At 46.5% G+C, this 20,611-nt stretch overlaps 2 protein-coding genes across 9 annotated transcripts in view; one reads left to right on the plus strand and one right to left on the minus strand.

Annotated features, from left to right (window-relative positions):
* The window catches only part of LOC144159615 (uncharacterized), a 164,646-nt gene that overhangs the window by 44,018 nt on the left and 100,017 nt on the right, over positions 1–20,611 (minus strand). The window lies entirely within an intron of this gene.
* LOC144159620 (uncharacterized) overlaps positions 8,554–20,611 on the plus strand; it is a 28,840-nt gene continuing 16,782 nt past the window's right edge. For 2 of the 6 annotated variants that reach the window (XR_013320339.1, XR_013320341.1), the window contains exons 1-4: positions 8,554–8,946; positions 11,029–11,167; positions 11,222–11,284; positions 11,573–11,675. Coding sequence is in view for 2 of the 6 variants with exons in the window: in XM_077691209.1 (XP_077547335.1) it covers positions 18,420–19,559 (1,140 nt within the window). In the remaining 4 variants the exon portion in view is untranslated. Of the gene's footprint in view, positions 8,947–11,028; positions 11,168–11,221; positions 11,285–11,572; positions 11,676–13,444; positions 13,623–14,242; positions 14,444–18,245; positions 20,301–20,611 lie in introns of those variants that run through there. The other 4 variants (XR_013320338.1, XR_013320340.1, XM_077691209.1 and 1 more) reach the window with 4 other exon arrangements.

Below are 20,611 nucleotides of genomic sequence, written 5' to 3' on the forward strand. Positions count from 1 at the left end.
GGAAAAAGCTTCCATAGCCAGGGCCACAGGCTGGTTTACTAAAGAAAAACTAAGACTGCTTTCAAAGTGCAGAGCACAGCTTTTTCCAGTTCTTCTGCAAGTCCCACATCACAACTCACCGTGCGAGGCAACAGATTGATTGATTATAGGGTTTTAACGCGCTGATGCAACTTAGGTGATGAGGCGCACCATAGTGGAGGGCTCCGGATTAACTTTGACCACCTGGGGATCTCTAACGCGCGCTGAAAACTCATACACACGGGCATTTTTGCTTCTCACCTCCATCAGAAAAGCGGCAACCGTGGCCGGGAATTGAACCCGCGTCCTCGTGCTCAGCAGCGCAACGCCTTAGCCACTGAGCCACCACGGCAGGTCCGTGGGAGGCAACAGTCTGTCTTGAATTTTAACCAACCGGCAAAACTGCTTCCGTTCACTGACTAGCCAGAGTTGGTGTTGTTGATTAATCGCTACCAACAATCGCAGATTAGCAGAAGTACAGTACAGCTCTAGAAATGAAATTTATGACAGACAGACTGCCGATCCCATCGTGAGTTGTGATCTGAGCGCAAAATGAATTTTCCAGCGGTCCTGCAGACAATTGAAAGGTTCAAAAGGTGCTTGCCATGTTAAAACGATTTCTTTAACGATGCGAAGGGATATGATTGGCAACGACTGTGTTTGGCCGTGGATTTCTATGAGTTAAACCACTATCTGCTAGATGGCGAGGGTGTGTCGGTCGTGGAGACGGAGGGCCAGAGAGCTGACAAAACGGTACGGAAGATCAGTAGGAGAATGTGGGATGTACGCAACAGTTAAAAAGCAAGTAAAGGCAGCAGAGATGATGAATTGACCACAGAGAATGGAAGCGAAGAAAACCCTGGAAACTTATAGGACAGAGAAACTAGAAATCCGGAAGGGTTTCTATGGCAATAAGCAAGGCATTGTGTTGCTCTTCGGAGCGCGGGCGGGGTGTCTGAAAACACGGGCATACACGAGTATCTACCGGCAACAGGACGGAACCTGTGTATGCCATGGCAGGGATTGGAAAACCATAGAGCATATTGTCATAGACCGCAGACAGATACGACTGCGGGGGGGGGGGGGGGGGGGCAGAAATGATGTTGACGAAGCTTTGGGATTTGGTGTGAGGGAGAGCCTCAGCTTCCGGGGCATACAGTTGACAAAGAGGTGGCTGAAGTGGAGGTGGGTGGAAGAAAAGAAAGTACGGAATGAATGGCGATATAGAAGGGGTACTCAAGCCGATGAGAATTTATAACAGCGGGGGAAGAAAGAAACGTGCAAGAGCTGGAAAAGGGGAAAGGGAGTGATGAGAGTTTAATGCCAAGGGGGGGGGGGAGATAGGAGGAGGCAAATCCATTAATATAGCTGAGGGTAGGGCAAATATATTTTTTTATGCGGTTCGACCCACCGATGGTACACACATGAGATGAGGTGCGTCGTAGTGGAGGACTCCAGATTAATTTTGACTCCCTGGTGACCTTTAACGTGCCCCGAAACCTTATCACATGGGCATTTTTGCTTTTTGCCTCCATCAGAAAAGCGGCCGCCACGATCAGGAATTGAACCTGCGTCGTTGGGCTCAGCAACACAATGCCTTTGCCACTAAGCCACCACGGCGGGTGATAGGGCAAACAAGTGGAATAAAACAGGCAAGTTGGTTGCTGGCAAACCAACGTGCCGATACAGGGGAAGAGCCTCTAATCAACATCATCGTGTGCACACCTTTTTACAGTCTTAGTACATGACATCGTGCGTAAGGCATTACTCTTTTTTTATGTTTTAACACAGTCAGCAAACTAGGTCTATGTTGTTTCAATGATAAAGATCGTGCAGCCCTCCATCTAAGGATGATGATGGTTTAACGCAGTTTTCTCATGATGGATCTTTTGGTTGGCCAATCCCACACTACGATTGATTGATTGTAGGGTTTAATGCGCCGACGCAACGCAGCCGATGAGGCGCGCTGTAGTGGAGGGCTCTGGATTAATTTTGACCACCTGGGGATCTTTAACGTGCAGTGAAATCTCGCACGCACAGGAGTTTTTGCTGTTCGCCTCCATCAGAAAAGCGGCCACCGCGGCCGGGAATCGAAACCGCGACCTCGTGCTCAGCAGCGCAACACCTTAGCCACTGAGCCACCGCGGCGGGTTCTCACACTGCGAACATGTGCTACTATTGTGGTACGCACCACTTTTCTTGAATACCCAGAGCAACTCTCGGGTGTGCACTTTGTAGGCCTAACACTTGGGTTTGGGGTGTGCGGCGTGAATCGGTACCTGCTGCTTGGTATTCAGTGAGCAATTTTTTGAGTGAGTGCCGGTTTGAAGTGTTCAACCCCGAGATGTGACGTTAGGCTTAATGTCCTAAACCTCAAAACGGGCAGTTAGGCCTAACGTCATGCGGCTAACAGTCCTACGGCAAGCAGAAAAGCACCATTTTGCTAGTGAGGAATTCTTTGGTTTTTGTCTTGAGTTTTCCCAACTGCTTCGACCATGTCATGATGGAGATGTTGGATAGACACCGCCTTCATAACGCGAGGGACCCAGTTTCGATTCCGGCCATGGAAAGAGTTTTTTTCTTTCACTTCACCGACTATTATTCATTATCATCATCACAGAAAGTTGACTTTCCTGCAGGGCATATTGACGTGCAACGGCATCAGTGAGAACCCTAATCATCATCATCATCATCACCAGCCTATCTACGCCCACTGCAGGGCAAAGGCCTCTCCAATTATTCTCCAATTACCTCGGTCCTGTGCCAACTGTGACCAATTTATCCCCGCAAACTTCTTGATCTCATCTGCCCATCTAACTTTCTGCCGCCCCCTGCAACGCTTGCCTTCTCTAGGGATCCACTCTGTTACCCTTAATGACCAGCGGATATCTTGCCTTCACATTACATGCCCTGCCCACGTCCATTTCTTCTTCTTAATTTCTACTAATATGTCTTTAACACCAGTTTGCTCCCTGACCCACTCCGCTCTCTTCTTGTCCCTTAATGTTACACCTATCATTTTCCGCTCTATTGCCCGCTGAGTCGTTCTCAATTTAAGTTGAACCCTCTTAGTGAGCCTCCAAGTTTCTGCCCCGTAGGTGAGTACCGGTAAGATGCAGCTGTCATACACTTTCTTCTTCAGCGACAATGGTAGTCTGCTATTCATTATCTGAGAATGTCTGCCATATGCACCCCACCCCATTCTGATCCTTCTAATTATCTCTGCCTCATGGTTGGGATCTGGGGTCACAACTTGGCCTAAGTAGATATATTCGCTTACCACTTCCACTGTCTCGCTACCTATCTCAAACTGCTGTGCTGTCTCGAGGTTATTGATCATTACTTTAGTTTTCTGCATATTAATTTTCAGGCCCACGGTTCTACTCTGTTCGCCCAGTGCGGAAAGCATGCTTTGCAATTCGTCCCCCGAGTTGCTTAGCAAGGCAACGTCATCAGCAAATCTGAGCTTACTGACGTATTCTCCATTAACCCTTACTCCCACCTGTTCCCAATCCAATGTTCTGAATACTTCTTGTAAACCTAAAGAACCATAAGGGTTTGCTTTAAAAACCGCAAATATCAAAGAAACCATCCTGAGCATCGATTTACCGGTTATACAGGAGGCTATGGATAGACTATCACGCCCAGAACACATACGCAAACGCCTGCGCGATCGGCACACACTGATCAGTGCGCACGGAGAAAACTTGCATATTTACGAGCACGCAACGGCGCCGTTCCTCCACAGTGCACAGAGGTGGTTTTCGCCACGCGCTCGCGTGGTCGGTCGCTCGGACAACTGTTCTGAAACAAGCAACCTTTCCAGCATTACACTGCAGTCAGAGGCCTCCTTCGCCCCCTTAGAAAAGCTGCATATAAAGACGTTCTATTCGCTCCGCATTCCGCTGATTTTGCTCTGCAATAATTAGCATATAGGCACGGGTCCGGTTTCAATCGAGAGTAGTTTTGAGGTGGTGTTTCTTGACACGTTCGAGGTCGCTGAATGATATTTTAGATTCGGAAGAAATAACTCTAGCGACCACGGTTTCATTAGCATAGCTCGCGTAAAATTGACCAAGTTCCGCACTCGGAACGGAACAGGCGTCATCACACCTCAAGTTGCCGTCTGTGGGATGTTCCTGATGTTTACCACTCCGTACTGCAAACGCAGTGCCTATTCTGTGGACCAGTCCACAGGATAGTGTTCAGCTTTATTCTGTGGACCAGTCCACAGGATAGTGTTCAGCTTTATTCTGTGGACCAGACCACAGAATAATGTTCAGCTTTATCCTGTGGACCATTTGAGGCGGCGCTTGGCGGTGCGCACGGGCAATGCGGCAGCCGCCTGCACTGCCCCAACACTTGGCGCCAGCCGGGTGTGCCGCCTGCCCTTCCCTGCCTCGTCCACCACCGCGGAGCTGGCCGGCCTGCACCTGGCTGCGGACCTGCTGCTCGAGCGGGCAGGCCCAGACTGCAAGGCCCTCGTCCTCACGGACTCCCGGCCAGCCCTCCTGCGGCTGCAGTCGGCTGACCAACCGGGCAGCTCCAGTGGGCACGTGGAGCGGTCGCTGGTGGCCAAACTGCATGCGGTGGCGTCCCGTGGCTGCACTGTGCAGCTACACTGGCTGCCGGCCCACATGGGCATCCCGGGCAATGAGGCGGCCGACGCTCTGGCCAAGGGTGCCCACCAGCCAGGTACCCCTAACTCCCAGGACGTGACTGCGTTTGATGCCCCACGCCAAATCCTGGCCCGAATGGCCCTGACCAGCCACCCGGACCCCCGAGTAGTGTCTGGCCAGGCCCCGCCCGTTCTGCCAGGGCGCCTCACCAGGGACGTCCGGAGCCTGCTGCTCCGGATGCGCCTCAACTGTTGCGAGGTGGCGGCCCTGCTGCACCACCAAGGACGACGCGCCTCCCCCGCCTGTGCCGACTGCCCCGAACCCGAGACGCTGGAGCACCTGCTCCTGTCCTGCCCCGAGCACGCAGCACACAGAGCAGTGCTGCAGGCTGCACTCCAGCGTCTCGGACGGCCCAGACAAAACCTGCAGGACCTGCTGTTCCCGACGGGTCCTGCCAGCTCCCGTCGTGAAGTGTTCCGACACCTCCTGGCATTTCTCGAGGCCACTGGACTAACCCAGCGCCTGTAGCTGAGGCTACTCAACGAACACTTGTGCCGCTGTCGCTTACGTAGTGCCCCCTCCCCCTCTTTTCTTTTTTTTTTCTTCTCTCTCTCTCTCTCCTTTCTTCCTGTCTTTCTCTCTCACACCTTTTCTATTCCACCCCTAGCCTCCTCCCAGGTCTTTTATCCCCTCTTCCCCTCCCCACCGCACTGGGTTGTATGCAGGTGAGCTCCCTACTGAGCTCAATAATATCCCCAGTGCACTTTCCTTTCCTTTCTTCCATCCAATCACTTCTCTCTCTCTCTCTGTTCGGTGCGGTCGTGTCGTGCAACATTTTTTTTTTTTTTAGATACTTATTTCAGTTTCGTAACTGCGCCTTCCAGGGCGGGCGCTCCGGTCACGTGTTGCGCGGTGTCGGCGGCAGCGTTGACGGTGTGCGCCGGTCCGCTGAGCTCTAAGTTGCGGCCCTGTTCTGTGGTTGCGGTGTGTAGTGCATGCGTGTCTGCTCTACAAGTTTCTTCTTTTCGCGTGCTAGAACCTTGCTTCTTCAGCGCGCGGTTGTGCGGCCAACTTAGCGTTTTCTGCGTGGTTTGTCCACAGGTTTGTGATCTGGTTTACAAAAAACCTAGGCTATGAACCTAGTAACACATATTTTTGATGCCGATTTTGAACGTACTGCAACATTTTTTTAGCAAGCCTGCCCCGAAGTCAACTGAAGCCACGCAAAGCTTGTTGTTCTATAATAAACATTGCGACTACATATTACAAAGTTCGCGTGAGACAAATACGGCACAAACTGAGCGTCCTGTAGCGTTAAAACGGTCGGCATCATGTCATCGGGAGTTGAAGACGTTTCTTTGCCCGCCTAATTTTTGTGAACGTGAACTCGGCCGCATGTCGCCGCATCGTGGTCGTCGTGGTGTGGAACGTAGGGCTCGCCGCTTCGGAAGTCTTTGTTGATTTCGTGTGTTCTGTTATGCTGTGTACTAAATGCCTGACGACGACATTACGCTACCTGCATCGCTTGCTGTGCGTAAAGGGGAATGCTGTTCTGATTAACGGAGTTGAAACCGTCGGGGAGGGGGTGGATAGAGGTATACAGCTTTGCTGTAAAAGTCTCTTGTCTTCGAAGCACGAAGCGTTCTAGCTCGAGGCGTAAAGGAGAGTCTCTGTGTTTTTCTTTTTTTTACTATGCTTTTTTTTTCTTTATTGCATATAGAACAAACAGGCACGTGAATGACTACGACACTGGTTTAAAACACATCAGTGTCGGTTTAAAACCCGCTCACCGAACTTTGGTGGTCAAAAACTATCATACACATCGAAAGAAGACAATTCTTCTAAAATTGCTCCGGGCACTGCATATTAATTACGCGTTACGAAGCGCTCTAGCGCGAGGCGTAAACGAGTGTCCGGGTGTTGTAGCACCGTGACATGAGAGGACGATTACGACGACGGGAGATGCCAGCCCCAGCCCCTAAGCGGCTCGGTAAGTGCCGACAGAAGTAACTGCGTGGGAGCTGTGACCGAACCGCATAGGAGCACCGTGTAGTTGCACCATGGAGGAAAACATTTTTCTTCCTCCATGAGTTGCACCGGCGGTAAACGAAAGGGGCAGAACACGCATGCGCGCCTGCCGACGGTGATAGCATTAAGAATTTTTCGGTTTTTCTTCATTAGGCTGCTTGGTTTTATTAAAAGCTTTTTAGCAAGAGATTTCCTCCTCGTTCACTTTGTAAAAGACATAAGCATGTGCCCCATGCACAATGCATGTGCTCAGCCATCTCACAAGCGTCAGCTGCTTAATATGTACTGTTCCTGTAAATAAAGATTCCTATTATTATTATCCGCTCGTACAGCCGGCTGTGAGGTAGGTCGGGGCGCCAAGACAGCACATGAAAGAAAACAGCGTGTTTACGGAGTCACGAAACGTTTTCGTCCGCGGTCGTACAACCGAATGCACTGAAGAGGCAAAGTTCTCGCACAACGCAAGCGAAAAGAAGAAACTTGTAGAGCAGACACGCAACTACACACCGCAACTTAGAGCTCAGCGGACCGGCGCACGCCGTCAACGCAGCCGCCTAAAGTCCCTCCAACTCGCGACCAGAGCGCCCACCCGGGAAGGCACAGTCGGCGCAGTTACGAAACTGAAATAAGTATCTAAAAAAAAAAAAATGTTCACGACACGACCGCGCCGAACAGCACCGCCAAGCGCCGCCTCAAATGGTCCACAGGATAAAGCTGAACATTATTCTGTGGTCTGGTCCACAGAATAAAGCTGAACACTATCCTGTGGACTGGTCCACAGAATAAAGCTGAACATTATCCTGTGGACTGGTCCACAGAATAGGCACTGCGGCGGCCGCACCTCAGGGGGTCACGAAGAGTTGACGAAGCCAGACGAGCGGCTAGAAGCAGTGCAGACCGGCCGCCCGACACGGGAACAAAGGCTCTGTTCTGCACTGACCGCAAGGCCGAAGGCACGACAAACGCGACGAGCGAAGGCGGCAGACCTTCTCGCAGGTTGCTGCGAGGCCCAGAGATGTTCCCACGGTAACTCACGCGACCATCCGGACGTCTTGACGGGCACACACAGCGGTAGTGCGCGCACTGTCAGGCATTTGGTGCACGGTCAACGCAGACCACTTTCACGCACTCACGACCACCAGCATAAAATGGTGCACACACACACACAAACACAGCAAGCGGAGCTGAACATCGAAATACCATTGAACAAACTTTTTGCTGAGCGACAGATCTATAAGTCTAGCAAACACTCTAGTGCGGAGAGTCGTGGAGTCGTCTCTAGTGAGTTCCACACGTAACTAGCAGCGCTGCACGCGTATGTTCTACTAACGTCCGATGGTCATTTTAGACATCACGAGTTACGTGCCACAGCGTTGCAAGTACTATGCAAGTACTCATTCAAGCAACAAAAGCCTCTCCATTTGCGGAGCTGTAGGACGTCACTCGAAAGGTCTAGTTAATTTACCATTGGACGTTATAGCCACTGATCTCCACTTAGTTAGTGGTTATAGGGTCTATTCGATTCAGCCTGCACCTCTTGAACCAGTTCACAGCGGTGCAAAGTGGGTTCCGCCATCGGCGGAACCAGCCCTGCACTTTTTTCGTCTGCTTCTGCACCTCCTCGGCAGGGAGTGCAGGCAAAGCCGTGAACCCGTCCTGCACCCGTCGGCACCACCGGTGAATCGAACGGCGCGGTTCAGGTGCCGCGAGCTGCACCGCTGAAACGAACGGCGAAGTGCGGCACCGCCTGAACTGGTTCACGCGGTGCAGGTGAAACGAATAGACCCACAGTCTTGTGTCAGCATACGCTTGCAGCGCTGTCAGTTACGTGCGGCACACCACTGATTAGCACTAGACACGACTCTTATCACTAGAGTGTTTGCAGGACTTCGGTCTTCCCAATCGTACTCCGTTGTTCTGCCCCGCATCCTGATTTTTTGTTCGTTTTTTTTTTTTTTTTGCGCACCATTTTCATGCTGGTAGTCGTGAGTGCGTGAATTTCGTCTGCGTTGACCGTGCAGTTCCCAAGAACGCCTGACAGCGCGCGGACTACCGCCGTGTGTGCTGTCAAGACGTCCGGATGATCGCTTGAGCTACCGCCGAAACATCTGTGGGCCTTGCAGCAGCCTCCAATAAGCTCTGCCGCCTTCGGTCGTCGCGCCTTCGTCCGTGCAGTCTGTGCCGAACCTTTGTTCCTGCGGCCGGTGTGCAGTGCTTCTAGCGGCTCGTCTGGCTTCGTCAACTCTTCGTGACCCTCTGAGGGCCACCCTTCCGCCGTCGGGTTTGTAAACAGAATGGCATACAGCAGGAGCAACCCACAGACGCAGTTTGAGGCGTCATTACGCCTGTTTCGTTCCGAGTGCCGAAATTAGGCGATTTTACGCTAGCCATGCTCACGAAACCAGGGCCGCTAGAGTTATTTGAAGCGCGCTTTCGAATCTAAAAGGGTGTGGATATTGGGCTGGCAGCCGGCAATTTATCTGCCTCAAATATTGGGCCAGCTGTATTGCATTTAGTTAATAATGTATTAAAAACAACACACGATATTTTGCGCGACCACTGGGTGGTCATGACTATGTGACCATCCAGCCAGCATTTTTTTGCTGGCAGTCGGCATTTTACTGCCTCCCGCACAGATGCATTTTTTCTGGTGCATGCTCTGTTCGCATATGTATTTGAAGCGAACATCTAACCTAACCAATTCTACCTAACCTCAACTAACCTAACTCAACCAGTATAGGCAGGTGCTACCCCAACCTAACCTAACCCTACACATAAAAGCAGGTCTAGACTAAATAAAGACAGAATGCCGCAAAATAACCCAGTTTGTTAATAAATCAACGTAGTGAAGGAAGCAAAGAAAATCACAAAAAACAAAGTTGAAAAATTAACAAATATGGAAGAACATGGGTTCGAATGTACGACTTCACGACCAGAAACCAGAGTTGCAACCACTGTGCCACACGAACCACGCCTGACTCCGTGCCCGGGAGAAACAGACCTAGCAGTCACGATAAAGTAAGCCTGAACAGCCAATCGGAAGACAGTGCCAGCAAAATCGGAAGACAGTGCCGGAAGGACTGCAGGGTTTTGTGGTTGTCTTAGACGACAGTGGCCGATTGACGCAAGCAACGGTGTCTTACGTGACCATATTTGTCAAGCGAGCACTATGTTTCACGAAACGATTATTTTCTCCCTGAACAAAAACAAGCCAGGTTTAAATATGGTCAAAAACAAACCAAAGGCAGAAAACGGTTTTCCACGGCATGATGGCGCCATCTAGCTTCACTAACAGTAAACAAGGCTTCCCAATCGGCTGCAGAGCGGTCGGTTCCTGTGATGTCATTGCAGACCACGAAAATGCACAATTTAACGGGAAAATCAAAATTTTAACTTAAATAATTAATTTCTCAGTGAATAAAGCATCGTTTGCATTTGGACAATTGCAGGGGGCACTATAAAACACGAAGTCTTTCGAATAACACAAACTTGTATTTTGTCTTCATGGCTCCCTTCAGGCATGTTTGATTGAAATGGCTGCTGCCTTCAATCTGAGCTGCGACAGCAACTACCAGTTCTTCACAGCCTAGAGCCATTCTAGCCAGTAAAGTACAACAACCAGCCATGACACAGGATGGTGGGGTTGAAGCGTCACTGCTGCAGCCACGAGTGATGTTTAAACATTGCTACAAAGAAATAAAAATGTGCTGGCCAGCTTGCAACTTATGATTGCATAGAAGGTTGTTTTGTGATTTGTGAGGACACAAGCCTTGGAAATATTGCTCTTAAAGCACAACAAAACAAATAATGGTCCCTAGATTCTTTGGGCCAGTGTCATGTGTTTGTGTTGCATATGCTCTGCTTACTGCAACTGTTATTACGTATTTGATATCCTTTATTATGGAGGCCTTTGGAATTGGCATTTAGTGGTCAAAAAGTGCTTCACATAAAAGTAATGGGTCAGTATCTGAGCAAAAGAGAGTTTCTTAAACTCTGCATGTTTATTACTTCGAAACTGCAGCATTTTTAATCGTTTCAGTCAAAGAGCTTGCTGGGCTGATGACTGCGGGGAACCTCGAACAGAAAACGTATGGCACATGCAGAGTGATAGTGCGGCAGCTGTGGCTATCCGGGCTAGCGCATGAGGGACTGAAAAAATGCATGCGTGGTTCTTGGTTTCTGGTTGTTTTTGGATAACAAGGAAACGATTGTTTTAACTATTTGTTTGCAGAGGCGTGTGTGGTGGCCAAAAGATCTGCACACCATTATCTGCCAGAAGTGAGGCTAGCAATTGGTTTCTGACAGGATGCCTTGGTGTTTGTGTGTATAAATTTTTGGTGGTGGTTGTGTTTCCCACTTCCAGAAGACGCACAGTGGCAACAAACATACCATGTGCAACATCGATTGCTGAGGGCTGCGTTGCAGAATGTCTGTGGTTGCAGCCTCCAGCCGGCATGTATCCTGTAGCCAGACACAAGCCAGCACTACTACCAGCACCATAGGTACCTGTTGTGTAACTGCTGGTGTGTTTGCACTGCAAACATTTTCTTTCTCAGGTACGCAGTGCTGTCTTGCGTTCCTCACCAGCACAAGCTCCCAGACAGGAGAGAAATTTACAGGTTAGAGGTTGTTTTTTTCTATTTATGAGCATTCTATTATGTAATAGAATCGAACACCTGCAAACTTCTGCAAGGCTAGTACTGTTTTCTGGGCAACTAACTCTTGATCTCAAAAAGGTTCAAGCGAGGCTAAGTCTGCTCCAGCCAAGGCTGCCCAGGACAGGTCGCTCTATTTGATCACTTTGACGATTCGTATTACCCTACTTCGAAGCATTGAAATGAAAAGTATCTGATGAATGTACGACAGTCATTGCCTTTAGCTGCATGGACTCTTGATTTTGCTTTCAGTTCGGGATGTGGACAAAACTCAAGGTGGTGCCTCGCATAAATTCCCTCCTTCAGAGACCGGTCGTCGTACCTGCTCCTGCCTTCCGCGCTCTGGCAACACACAGTAGGTTGAAACACTTGCAGTGTTGTTGCTTGTAGAACATAGACACTGTGCAGAGTCCAGGCGTAGTACAAGGATTTGGTTAAGGAAGTGTGATACATCTGATGCAGCAAATATAGATCAGTATGCTCTTGTACAAATGAAAATATAAACAGATTGCAGAACATTCGATGCAATAAATAAACCTACACTTAATGTGGATGTCAGTAATATCACAGCCAGCGTTTTACAAAAAAATTGGCACAAGGTTTTATCTGTGCACACAGTTAAACTGCATCTAAACAAAGTGGGGACTGAGGTGATTTGGCTTTGTTTATTCATATTATGAAAATTTAGAACTGCTGAATAAAAGAGAATGGACTGAGCTGACCCAAAACTGAAAGTTTATTCTACGGCTGTCCAATGTAGGTGAGAAACAGAGAGAAAGGCGAAAACCCCAAAATCAAATTGTCAAGCCATACAAGTGAAGATAACACGAACAAGTGCTGAAGTCAATTGCTTGCTTTGGCAACAAAAGTCAAATATTGTCACGTAGCCAAGCAGAACGCTGCATAGGAGGATATGGTCAAGGAGAACACTGGTTTCTTAACGAACAAAGCTGGTTGGAGCAAACTTCTGCTCTGCTAAGACTTCAAAGAATACACAAGCAGCCAAGGAGCAGTCAACATAAATTTAGTCGCACAAGCGAGTGCCGACGAATCAAATGCCACGGTGTCTGACCTGCAAGCATTTATCAGCGCACAGTGTTGGCGAATTGAATGCCGTGGCATCTCCTCTGCGAGTATTCATCTTTCCGCGTTAGGGTTTCTGGAATCATCAAATTAGATCGGGAGGTCCTGCAATCAAAGAACAAAGGTCTAGTCTAGTGATGACAGCGAAACATTCTCCCTATCAAATAAGATTGCCTGGGGGGAGAGAGCTATTCATATTGCACAGTTTGATACAATTTCGTTTCCTTTCACCAGCCTGCTCCAAAGCATGAAAATTGCGCCCAACTGCTCTAAAACAGCTTTAAAAGCTTTAAAAACAGCTTTTAATTTAATAAGATTTCGATGCCCACACCGGTTTTGGAGGGAAAAAGGCTGAGTTGACAAAATGGTTTTCCAAGCAGCCCAAGTGGTGCTGTTTTTTACGATGACTGGGTTATCATCTTGGTATAGGTAGGTCAGCTGAACCCTTGCCTTCTACCTCGTTGATAGTGCACTCAATTTTTTTCTCAATTACTTGAGTTATCACGATTATAAAATTGGGAAAGTTGGTTCATAAGGACTGCAAACTTCAGCCTTTAACTAAAAATTGCCACAGCTTGCACTAATGGTGCAAGGGTAGAGTAGCAGCAGAGCTGGAGGGCGTCCTAGCTTTTCCACGCACTGACAGTGGATCTCAGGAGAGAGGGAGCAGCCGGACTCCAGCAATGCAAAGCCATGTTAGATGGCAATGTAAAGCAAAGACCATTAGGGTATGTAAAGTGTTTTATTCAGTAGCAGTCCTCGTCATCCCTTGTCATCTTCTGATGGCACAGCGACAGACCAAAAATCCTCTTCTAGTGCGTGTTCACTTCACTAATCCTCCACTTTCTTATCAGCTGGTCCGGTGGCTGTCTCGAAGTGTGGATTGTGAAGGGATGACTTGGCAGACGTATGCTCAGTATTATTCTTGTTTTTGTTGAACGAACTGTGCGAGCGGTGATGCCGGGTAGCCGCTGCAAGACACTCGCATACGTCTGCGCTGCATTTTTTTTTCCATATTTTTAACTGTCTATTGCGGACGGATTTGTGTCGGCCTCAACAGGTCTGCTGTTAAATACCATGGATGGCAGAAAGGAAACACTGGCGCAATGCTGTGCTATCAACTGAATGTATTATCTCTACATACATCAAGCATTGCACAATGCTGAGAAAGCACCACATTCCTCCATTCCGCGACATCACTTTTCAGGATAATCACGAAGTAGGTCTATTTCTTTTTATGTCCATTCCATGGGAACTGTGCTGACATAGGTGTCACCTGTGTTCTTCATAACTGCTCCCTCAACAAGTTCATGTACGAAGCCGTTGTTTTTGCCAAAGAATGTCGATTTGTCAATGTGTGCAGTGCATGAGAAATAGTGGCGATAAAACTGAAGGTGGCCTTACGGCAGTGTCCGAAGTGAGGTGGCATGCTCCCATTCCCTCGTTTGTGCACCTGGTGGCTAGTCCCATGCTCGATGAGAATCTTGCAGGCATTCGCTACAAGCAGGACACACTAGAAGCATTTGCTGTGCTGTGTCGTCTTGTCCACGTGCACTTCGCTGTGTCTTCAAAGCCGATATTTGTAGAGGTCACTGTCAGTGCAACCATGGCCTCCGGGATTCCCCCACATGCGTTAATCGCCGCGCGCCCCAGCCAAATATTGTAAGCATGTTGGTTCCACCAGGCTCAGCCAGGCGGCAGTGCGCAGCTATGCATCGAATGCATCGTTCAGCCCGTTGGGCCGCTGTTTATGTGGCATTTGGCGGCATATCAACACTGCCGTTTTTCTGGTCTTGGCACGAGTGTATTTGTGAGTTTATTTCCCGCATTTATTCTTAGCTCCTGCGAAGATGCTGACACAGAACACCTGTAGTGGATGGGTACTTCATTGAAACAGGCAGGAACTCGACACCTTCGAGGCACAGGCCTCCGCCCTTGCAGTTCGGCCCTCCCGGTCTCCATTGGCGCATACAGGGGTCCCACCACCCCTCCCTTGCACTCTTCCACGAAGCGGAAGCCAACATTTAATTGTAATGCAGTAAAAGCGCCTTAATTAAATCGGTTAATTCGAATTTCCGGTTAATTCAAACTCACACTTTTGTCCCAGTACTGCATTGTATCTTTCAATGGGGAAAAACTCCCGATGATTCAAACGCGTCGGTATCCAGAATGGTTAATTTGAACTACGATCCCCTGGTTTTCCTCGCTCCTCGCAGAAGAAGCAGGCCCAGAATGATTGCAATGTGTCGCAAATCCAAAAAAAGTTTGCTAGAAATGCAAAACAATGAAACAGAAAAACAACAGCGTGGCACGCATGGTGCTGCTGCAACAACAGCAGCTTCTACAACAACAGCTTATTTCACTTCTACAGAGGGCGCCGCACCACCGGCGCCAGTGCTCTGGCTCATGCCTTTATTATTTACGAAACATTTATGAAATCATCTGCCACAAATGTGTAGTAGCACCTCATTAGCGATAACGAGTCCAGAGGTGATTTCTTTGCATTCTGCCTGCGCAGTGTGGAGTGATTTCCATTCATTGTAGCTCCCGCCCGCTAATTCGAACTCCACTTAATTTGAACAATTTTATGGTCCCCTTCGAGTTTGAATTAACGAGCTTTTACTGTATACGATTTATTCCATGAGGCATAAATCCATTTTTTTTCTCATATATGTATATATACAAATATATATATATATATATATATATATATATATATATATATATATATATGCGCCGTTGATTTATGAGCGATTGTTATTCGAGCGCTTCGGAATCACATTTAGAAAAAGAGAAGCCTATTGTTGGCTGATTCTAGAGCAAACGTACACAACCGCTAAGTACCGGCCACGTACGTATGGCACCAAATCTACAGCTCTGCATTCCCACAGGTATGCGAATCGGCGGAGTTAATATAATTTATCGATACAAAGCGCAGATAAAGATATTTAGATGAACGTATGTGAGAAAAACAAAAGTACAGAAAGTATAAAAATAAAAAATATAGAACAACTGGTATTAACAAAATTTAAAAATAGCAATTTTATACAGCTTTTCGACAAAACAAAGACAAAAATAAAGGAGCAGCGAAAATACCGGCAAAAGCGGAAAAAAAAATCACATGAACAGACAAATGTTTTACCACTCTGCATTTGCACAGAAATTCATAATTGTTGGAGTTAACAGATTTTATTGTTATAATAGCGTGAAAAGCAGTTATTGATCGAACGGAATATTAAAAACAAGAAATACAAAACCTAGAAATAAAAAAGGCAAACTTAAGAATTCAGAAATATGAGTTCTATACACCTCTTGCGCAAAGCGAAGACAAGAATAAAAAACCCTGACAAAAACTAACGATGGAAACACGAATAAAAAAATCATAAATGCTGACCAAGGTGTAACACCATGCATTTGTGCAAAAATGTATAACTGGCGGAGTTAACACATTCAATTATAATCGTTATGATAGCATGGAGATAATTAGTCGTACAGAATCTTAAAAGAACTAACAATAGAAAAATGAAAGCTAACTTACAAAATAAAAAAGTGCATTTATACACCTCTTCCAAAAAGAAAGACTAAAATAAAAAAGTGCTGAAAAGAACCACGGAAACACGTATAAAAATGTGAAAACAAACCGTCCAAAGGCCCTTACTTTGCATAGAAGGGCACGATAACATGCTTAATATCTTTAAAACACTGTAAATAGAGATGATTACTTGAGCGGGACTTGAAAACAGAAAAGGCAATAAAAGTAAAAAATCACAAACTTAAAAGTGATCTTTCAAAATAAAAAAAAATAGCGGAGTTAGCACATCTAATACTTCCAAACTCAGCTAGATTAGTGAACTAATCTATCTGAGTTTTCAGCACGCACAGGTGTACAAGCAATAAACATTCTCAATTGCAAACACAGACGTGTCTGAGTCGCACATCACGCAAATTATGCAGCTTCATATGCTATGATGTATCATCTAGGTTTTGTCGACCATGATTAGCTTTTTTTAACTGCCGCGCATATGCGCTATAGTAGTTCACAAAGCGCTAAATTACTAAAACCTCTTAAATACTCACTGACACTGCATTTCAATGGACAGTGGTGTCCTAATGTACCACGATTGGTTTTTGTTGGCCTTGCATGCTTACGGTTTTTTAAGCCTGCCTTAAAAAGTCACAGCAAAAAATCTATCCTGACATGCATACCAATCAAGAGAAATCTTAATATTGTATTTATGTGTCTGATGCAAGTCGCCACTATTGCAGATAATGTTGGGTGAGGACGTGAGGTGTTTTTCAAGGGCACCACGTGTAAATACGCATCGACAAATCGAAAAATAAGAAATAAGGACGCGAAACTGCAGCATAGAGTGCCAGAATCGACTGCGCTTCGTTCAGGTGATTGCTGCCTAATCTTTCTACTTGGGCGCCTCATATTATTAAGTTAACCACAATAAAGTTATAAGTTATTGTCTTGTACCTGTCATTTTAAACCTGGCTTCTTGACTCAATTTGACTGCAAGCTGCGAAAACACACGTTTCTTCGCTTGCGCCTAGCTGCAGCAGAATAGTTGATGCATAGGTGGCAAGCGCCGTGGTGGGGTGAAAGACACGGCTGCGCCCCCTTTCCAACTTATGCTCTCACCGGCCGACTGGGACGACCTGAGCAAAACGCGCGGGGTAATCTCGGAGGCCATGATACAACGTTCAACAGCCCCTTAGGCGCCTTATAAGGTATCTCACTACCTAGAATGATACCACCCTTTTTAAGTGCATGGTTTTTTAATACACCAAAGAAATGTACTCTTCCCTGCCACATGCCGAGCTGGTGGTAGTGGCCACTGTGAGAACAGGTCATCACAAAGCCTTAAGCTTCCGCAGTACTTGCAGAGTGAGTGTGGGCACTTTTTTGGGCTTGGGGCTTTCATATGCATCAATGTCGACATACCCACCCACATATATGATTTTAAACTCGAAGTGATGCGCATGAATTCTGACATTAAAAACGATATCATAGGTTCTGCATGACTTGTTCATTTCCAGCTGTGTGCAATTAGTAAAGTTTCTATACTGCAACTGTGTTTTCACATGTAATTGTTGGTCAGCTGTATTTTGTCAAATGTTAATTCTAGTGTCAAATGTTATGTTTCTTTTATCGATATCTGTGTTGAGCAGGCCAGTACCATTGTACATTTCCAGACAGACTGAAGACCAGCTTCATTGCAAATCAAGGAAGTATATGGGTTTAGTGTGATCACACTGAATGAACAAAACCATTCTGTGAGCCTACATTCTATGCTATAAGTTCAAGAACCTAGGCTTCTCCCACATAACAGGTTCACAGTTGGATATCTTGCAGAAGGGGTCTTGAGCTAAATTGCTGAGGTCATCTTTGGTAACATTCTGCATATATTGGTCCTCCAAATTAGGACTCACAGAAGACTTGCAATTGCTGTAAGTTGGAGAGAAGTTTTTGCTGTTTTGTGAATGAGTAAAATGTCACATTTTGTCTAACTATTTATAAGAGATTTCTATTCAGTCATATATTTAGTTGAGATCTTCTGAATTTAATAAGAGAACGTACATTTTCAAATCTGTGTGTGTAGGACCTGCCGCAAGGATTTTTTTATCTTCTCAATCAATCTGTAAATTCGGGTAAAAAGTGCTAAGTAAATTATTCAAGACCTTGGACATTCTCTAGCTTTGTGCTGTGGGGGTGATCACACGAACACTGTACATTTTTTGCCCACAAAACTAATTTGTTAGGTCAAACGGTTGTTTGGCTTTTTAAGCATTATTCTTACAGAATTTTTCCTAATTTTGTATCATTTTGTCCATTTAGGAATTCTTCAACTGACAGCAAGAGTATACAAATTGATCCGAAGCTCAATTTCTGCCTGTCTTGCGAACAACGTAACCGCCACGCCACTGATGGGGAAAAGTGTGCCACTGAGGCACCTTACATCTGCACTGTTTGCAAAAAGTGTTCTGTGAAACTAGCAGACTGTATGAACACATGCGAGTGCACACCGACAAGAAGTCACATGTGTGTAGCACCTGTAAGAAGAGCTTTACTCGGAAAAGTGGCCTAGTTGCTCATGAAAGAGTGCATTCTGGTGAAAGGCCCTACAAATGTAGCATCTGTCAGCAGAGGTTCAATCGAAAATCTATCCTGGTTACTCATGAAAGACTGCACTCTGGCGAAAAGGCTTACATGTGTAGCATGTGTCAGAAGAGCTTTACACGAAAAAGTAACTTGATTGCTCATGAAAGGTTGCACACTGGCGAAAGGCCCTACGTGTGTAGCATCTGTAAAAAGGGCTTTACTACAAGTAGCGATCTGGTTAGCCATGAAAGACTGCACTCTGTTGGGAAGTCTTATGTGTGCAACATTTGTCAGAAAAGCTTTAGGAAAAAGCAGGAACTGGCTAATCATGAAAAATTGCACTCTGGCAAGAGGGACTATGTGTGTAGAACCTGTGATAAGAGCTTCATTCGTAGAAGCGCTCTAGTTACTCACGAAAAACTTCACTCTGGTGAAAGGCCTTACGTGTGTAACATCTGTCAGAAGAGCTTTACACGAAAGGGCCACCTGGTTATTCATGAAAGATTGCACTCAGGTGAAATACCTTACGTGTGTAACATCTGTCAGAAGAGCTTTAAGGAAAAATCCAGACTGGTGGTTCATGAAAGATTGCACTCTGGCAAAAGGCCTTATGTGTGTAACATCTGTCAGAAGAGGTTTAATGAAAAACACAACCTGGTTGTTCATGAAAGATTGCACTCTGGCGAAAGGCCTTACATATGTAGCGTCTGCCAGAAGAGCTTTAAAGGAAAATTCTCTCTGACTGTGCATGAGAGAGTGCACTCAGGCGAGAAGCCATACACATGTAGCTTCTGTCCAAGTACTTTTTCTCAGAAAGTCCAGCTGAACATGCATGAAACGTTGCACTCTGGCAAGATGTCCTACCAGTGTAGCATCTGTGGGAAGAGCTTTATATTTAGATACCAGCTGGTTAAACATGAGAGACGGCACTCTGGCGAGAGGCCCTACACGTGTGGCACTTGTCAAAAATCCTTTATGGAAAAGAAAAACCTGGTTTGTCATGAAAGAGTGCACTCTGCCCAGAGGCCTATGGGCGTAGCAGATGTCTGAAGAGCTGTAATGAGGAACTGTCACTTGTAAAACATGAGAAAATTCTTACCAACAAAAGTTGCCTGCAAGGAAACATTGGTTAGTCGCACTGACAGCACAGCCATGAAAAAGATACCTGAAAATGTTTCACTGGCATATATTTCGCACTGTGACAGATTGTGCACAGGTGTAAAGTCTGGGTTGTATGCACTGAAGAAGCTTTGCTCACAAGCATATGAAACAAATCTGTTGGGCAAGTTGGTGCATTATGATTGAAAAATAGAGCGCAAATTAGACGACACTAAAGAAGGACGACGGAACAAGTGCTTGTCCCGTCGTCCTTCTTTACTGTCGTCTAAGTCGCGCTCTATTTTGCAATCAAGCATGCCATGGCCATGCATGAGGTGGAACAATGACAAGGGGCCCTATTTCTCAGTATCACTTTGAAAACCTTCAGGAACTGAACAGTTCTAGAGGAAATGCACTCCACAGTAACTACCCTAGTAGTGTTTTTAAAGAGTTTTGCTAAAAAAAACTTGAGGAAAAATGATTAGGGACTCGACAAAGGTCTTTTGAGCACAACCTTCAAAATCAAACCTTATTTTCCTTGAAAGGTTGGAGACTGATGAAAACCTGTCTGTAGAACCTCCCAGAAAACGTTTGTAAAAGGATACCTGATCGCCACAAAACATGTACTACTAGTGAAGCCTCAAATGGACAGCCGAAGAAAGGATTCCATAAAAACACCCTGTTCCAGCAGCATATTAACTGCAGTAATCACTTGTTCGATTTTTCGCCTACAAAATGCATTTTATAAACGCAATAATTAGGCAGCGCACTAGTTGAAACTTTAGCTTTAGCTTTACGATCCTCTCACATCAGATGCACCTCCTCACGAACCCGGCACACCCCACTCGACAAGGTAACAGCTTCCAGAGAGATACCACTCCTGATCTGACCATCACACATAACATTGCCAACTCAGTCTGGCACAACACTGTTCATGATTTAGGAAGTGATCACTATGTTGTTGAAACCCTCATTCAAGAGCAACCCCCACTGCCGAGCACCCG

Source organism: Haemaphysalis longicornis, unplaced genomic scaffold (genome assembly GCF_048455015.1).
Source record: "Haemaphysalis longicornis isolate Haplotype H1 unplaced genomic scaffold, Haemaphysalis longicornis Haplotype H1 scaffold_10, whole genome shotgun sequence".
NCBI lineage: Eukaryota > Metazoa > Arthropoda > Arachnida > Ixodida > Ixodidae > Haemaphysalis > Haemaphysalis longicornis.